We start from the raw sequence: 5,000 nt of genomic DNA, 5'->3' as shown, positions 1-5,000 counted from the left end.
AGGCTTTGTCGTCACATGAGCCAATCACGTTAGCGAGTCTGAGAGTTGCCACTTTCACAATAACAAAAACTTTTAATTTATTACTTTTTCAAAATTACTTTGTGCACGGATTATAGAGAGGATTGCAACAGAAAGCGAGCAATATTATCATTCTGCATAGAAACAGTGTAGCTTTTGGAGGAACATCGCATGTCTCCTTGACAGTAACGTTAACTGGGCACTGCCAAGGTCATTCTGTTGTTACTAGGCGTAGAAGTGACCACCAATGCACCCTTTATCAATAAATTTCACGCGTCCTCTCAACTCGCATTTATCTAAAGACACATTTACCTCCCGCCTTATTCAAAGCGTGTAACGTACTGTCTCAGTATCAGTGAAGACCACACGATAGCTACGGTTATTAGAAGTGAATAGGAGTATCTGGTATCGGACCCGGTGAATACCAGTGGCATCGGGAGGAGCAGGAGGTTTGCCTTGAAACTTTCGTCATTAGTCGGGTCTTCATCCCCCAGAAAAGTTTCACGAGGTTGTGCTTGTCGTAAGTGTTGTGTTTTTATTGTTTTTTACCATCCGTGTGTTGTGTTGCGATGTCTACTTGTGTTACCATACGTAGTTGTGTTGTTTCTATCGTTGTAACCATCGAAGTGCTAAATGTTGTTGGTCATCGGGTTCAGAGGGAGATAATGAGGTGAATGGAAGATTAGTTGACTTATTTTTTAATGGCATAGTTACGTGTTAAAAGGAGAGGACAGCTTGTTCATTGGATCTTTATACAGTACCCATATGGACACATTTCAGTTACCCAAATATATAAGTTACAAATGTGTGTAAAATTCAGGGTTGGTGCTTGTGTCACTTACAATTAATATAGTAGGAGTGAGAGATAGAGGGGGAGAGATTTAGAGAGAGAGAGAGAGAGAAGGAGAGATTGAGAGAGATAGGGAGCGAGAGAGGGGGGGGGGGGGGAGGTAAGAGTATGATTAAGAGTGGAAAAGAGGGTAGGAGTGCGACTATAAAAGTGAGAGTGAGAACAGATATATAGGTATACACAGGGTCAAATATATCGTGAAAAATAGAGAGGGAGGGAAGTCTGTGTGTGTGTGTGTATGTATGTGCGTGTGTGTGTGTGTGTGTGTGTGTGTGTGTGTGTGTGTGTGTGTGTGTGTGTGTGTGTGTGTGTGTGTGTGTGTGTGTGTGTGTGCGTGCGTGCGTGCGTGCGTGCGTGCGTGCGTGCGTGCATACATACATACATATGTATATATACATTCACACAGACACGCATATATATTCATAATACACAAAAAAAGTAAATAAAGAAAAATAAGGTTAAAATAAATAAATGTTTCCAGGATTACTCTACAGTGTGAAGAAGGACCTCCCTCCCCTTACCAACGCCCCCCCCCCACCAGCCAGCCCTCGCCATGCCCTTCCTGAAGCTGGATCTGCACAACCACATCCTGCCGGAGTCGTGGCCGAACCTGAAGGAGCGGTATGGCTATGGAGGATTTATCCAACTCGACCATGAATCCTGTGCCATTCCTGGTGCGTTGAGGAGGATTTTATCTTTAATGATTTTTTTTTCTTGGGGATTTTTTCTGTTGATTTTTTTTTTCTCTTGATTTCTTCTTTTTTTTTTCTCTCTTGTTGATTTCTTTTTCTTATTTTCTCTTTTTTGTGTATTTTTCTTATCCATTTTTTTTCTTTAATTAGATTTGTTGATTTTTTTCTTCTTTCTCCTGATATTCATCTTTCTCTTCTTTATCAGGATGATCATCGATGTTATCATTATTTCCTTTGTTATTATGTTATTGTTCTTATTACCATCACGATCATCATCATCACCAACACCACCATCATCATTATCATCACCATCACCATCAACACCATCATCACCACCACCAACATCATCACTATCACCACCAACAGCACGCATCCTCCTCGCCACCATCACCACCACCACCAAAAGTCCCCACATCATCACCACCACCACACGATCACCACCACCACATCATCACCACCCTCGCCCTCACCATCATCTCGTGTTTTCTTACACTGCTGTTAATCCGACTTCTCATTTCGCATTCAAAAGCCTTCTCGCGAGTCAGAAGTTGTATTAGACTCTGTTTTTGTTACATTAGCATGTTGATGTGCGGCAAAGTGATGGAAAAAAAGTTATGAATGTCAAGCAATGTATATTCTGGATTTTTTTAAAAAAGGTTTTGTAATCCTGATTGTTTTTTTTGTGTAATCTTGACGGTATTTGCATAATTCATTTTGTATTGTATTTTTTTTGTCGTTATTTTGCTCAATAATGATGTAGCATCAACAGCAATAGCACTATCCTACCACTATCTCCTTCTTCATTTTTTTCTTCTTTTAATTATGTTTCTCCTACGTCTTCTTCTTTTACTTCTACTTCTTCTGCTGCTGCTCCTCCTCCGCCTCCTCTTCTTCTTCTTCCTCCTCCTCCTCTTCTTCTTCCTCCTCCCCCTCTTCTTCTTCTTCTTCTTCTTCTTCTTCTTCTTCTTCTTCTTCTTCTTCTTCTTCTTCTTCTTCTTCTTCTTCTTCTTCTTCTTCTTCTTCTTCTTCTTCTTCTTCTTCTTCTTCCTCCTCCTCCTCCTCCACACACATAAAAATACAAACCCACCCTCCTTTCTCCCACAATAAAACACACACAGACACACCAAACTATAAGACCCACTCTCTCCTCTCCCACAGGAAAGGCCAACATGATGAAGGACGGTCAGCTGTTTCGCGTGGTGGACGACAACTGCTGGAGTCCCGAGGCTCGGATCAAAGACATGGACGACACGGGAGTCACAGTCCAGGCTCTGTCGACCGTGCCTGTGATGTTCTCCTACTGGGCCAAGCCTGAACACACCCTCGATCTCAGCAGGTAAAGGTCCATGATGTTTTTATTGTAGGTTTATAGAGTTTTGACTGCTTTATTTTATTTATTTTTTTCAGTGGGGGGGGGGTTATTTGTGTGTTATCTGTTTGTTGGATTTCCCGCCGATATTGTGACGTCCGCGAAAGAAATAGCAAAAAAATAAATACATATCAATTTGTCTATGGTTCATTGTGTATGGTATCGTTTCTCTCGTCCCCAGAACAAAAATACAATATATTAGGCGGTAATACCTTACACTCATGCGTCATGTCATGTCTTTTGTCTATCGTGTCCGTGGTCGGTGGTCGCTTCTGATCAGTACTGGCGTATATCACAATTCAACTCACATTCAAACATCAAAACAAACATGTTTTCATTAAACCCCGAAGACTTCTAAGTGGGGCTGGAGCTGATACATTCCTTTACTTTCTGATCTTTGGAAGATAAGAGGTAGGCCTACATTTGTCTTACCTTGGTGCTGGGGATTATTTTTTTTTCTCCAACCTACACTTCATACACTACACTTCTACACTACTACTACTACGACTACCAGACCTGCACGCTATTCAAGAAATCGCTGCAGCCTAACCGAACCAGAATCCCCACCACCCACCACCCACCACCACAAGACCGCCACCACGCACCCAAAAGCCTGGACTCCCACCCCTCCACAGGCTCCTCAACGACGACCTCGCCAAGACCGTGCAGCAGAACCCGCGCCGGTTCGTTGGCCTCGGAACCGTCCCGATGCAGGCCCCAGAGCTCGCCGTCGAGGAGCTGAAGAGGCTCAAGGGCGACCTGCGCTTCCCGGGGATACAGATCGGGTCCCACGTGAACGAGTGGAATCTCGACGCCAAGGAACTCCAGCCGGTGTGGAAGACGTGCGAGGATCTTGGTAAGTAGAGGGAGAAGGAGAGAGAGAGAGAGAGAGAGAGAGAGAGAGAGAGAGAGAGAGAGAGAGAGAGAGAGAGAGAGAGAGAGAGAGAGAGAGAGAGAGAGAGAGATGGAAAAAACCAAAGGAGATATAGACAGGAGACAGAGATGAAGATAGAATTGTAAAATGAGATGCAGACAGATAGATAAAGTGATGAAGACAGAGATAGAGTTGGAAAGAGAGAAAGAAAAGAGACAGAGAAGCAGAGCGGAGATGGAACTCGAAATGGAAATAAGGCTAGAGATAGACAGGAGGCGATAAAAAAAAAAAAAAAAAAAAAGAGCAAGAAAAAGAACGACAACAAGAGAAAGACAGAACGAACGTAAGAAAAAGAGAAAGGTCGATAGAAACAGCAAGGGTAACTTTCCCCCGTTTCCAGGGAAGTCAGTAGTAAGTCTTCCATTGTTATTACCAGTATTTTTGCCTTTTAGCGTCTGATCATTTACTGTCCTCACCAACGCTAGTTAGTGTGTACTTGTAGTTTGTAAGTTTGTTTAGTTTGTTAGACGAAGAAGTGTTGTGGTAGACAGGTTCATAGATTTTTTTTTCTTTTTTTTTTTTTTTTTTTTGGGGGGGGGGTAAAAAAAAGTCAATAAATGATAAAAATTCTTTCAAAAAATAAATATATGGATTTGTAAATAATGTAAATAATTTGTAAATAAAGTAATAAGTAATTTAAATAAAATAATAATGTAAATAAGATAATAAATGATAAAAAATAGTAAATAAATAATTTGTAAATAAAAGTAAATAATAGATTATAGTTCTAACTCTTTGGAACATCTACAACGAAGCACACGGAAGCAGATAACGAGCCTATTTTCAAACTGAAGGTTATCTTGACCTTTTACTTGTAAAAAGGAAAGAATGAAAAGAAAATCCAATTTTTAAAACCCCAAAAGCTGTCCTGGCCATCTTCCTGTATAAAAAAATCCCCCCTTTGAAACTCCAAAGGCTGTCTTGACCTCTTTCATATATGTAAAAAAAGAAAAAAAAACTAGAACATTATGATTCAAAATTCCACCAATGAATTTGAAACGTCAAATAAATGAAGAGGATGACGAACTTATTTCAAGATTGTTAAAATGTTAAAAACAGACAAATTCTGAAAGACAAAATCCTCCTTAATGAAACCCCAACGCCGGTAAATACGAAAAAATTGTAAAATAGGTGAAG

General features: G+C 40.7%; 2 protein-coding genes across 3 annotated transcripts in view; one reads left to right on the top strand and one right to left on the bottom strand.

Annotated features, from left to right (window-relative positions):
- The window catches only part of LOC138866916 (sorbitol dehydrogenase-like), a 17,678-nt gene that overhangs the window by 2,835 nt on the left and 9,843 nt on the right, over positions 1–5,000 (bottom strand). The gene's annotated exons all lie outside the window — the stretch shown is intronic.
- LOC138866917 (2-amino-3-carboxymuconate-6-semialdehyde decarboxylase-like) overlaps positions 383–5,000 on the top strand; it is a 9,553-nt gene continuing 4,935 nt past the window's right edge. The window contains exons 1-4 of the mRNA XM_070141127.1: positions 383–538; positions 1,350–1,542; positions 2,719–2,896; positions 3,565–3,785. Of these exons, the coding sequence (XP_069997228.1) occupies positions 1,422–1,542; positions 2,719–2,896; positions 3,565–3,785 (520 nt within the window). The 5' untranslated portion in view covers positions 383–538; positions 1,350–1,421. The remainder of the gene's footprint in view (positions 539–1,349; positions 1,543–2,718; positions 2,897–3,564; positions 3,786–5,000) is intronic.

Source organism: Penaeus vannamei, chromosome 27 (assembly GCF_042767895.1).
Source record: "Penaeus vannamei isolate JL-2024 chromosome 27, ASM4276789v1, whole genome shotgun sequence".
Lineage (NCBI taxonomy): Eukaryota > Metazoa > Arthropoda > Malacostraca > Decapoda > Penaeidae > Penaeus > Penaeus vannamei.
Note: the sequence above shows the minus strand (reverse complement) of the source record. Positions and strands in the feature narration are given on the sequence as shown.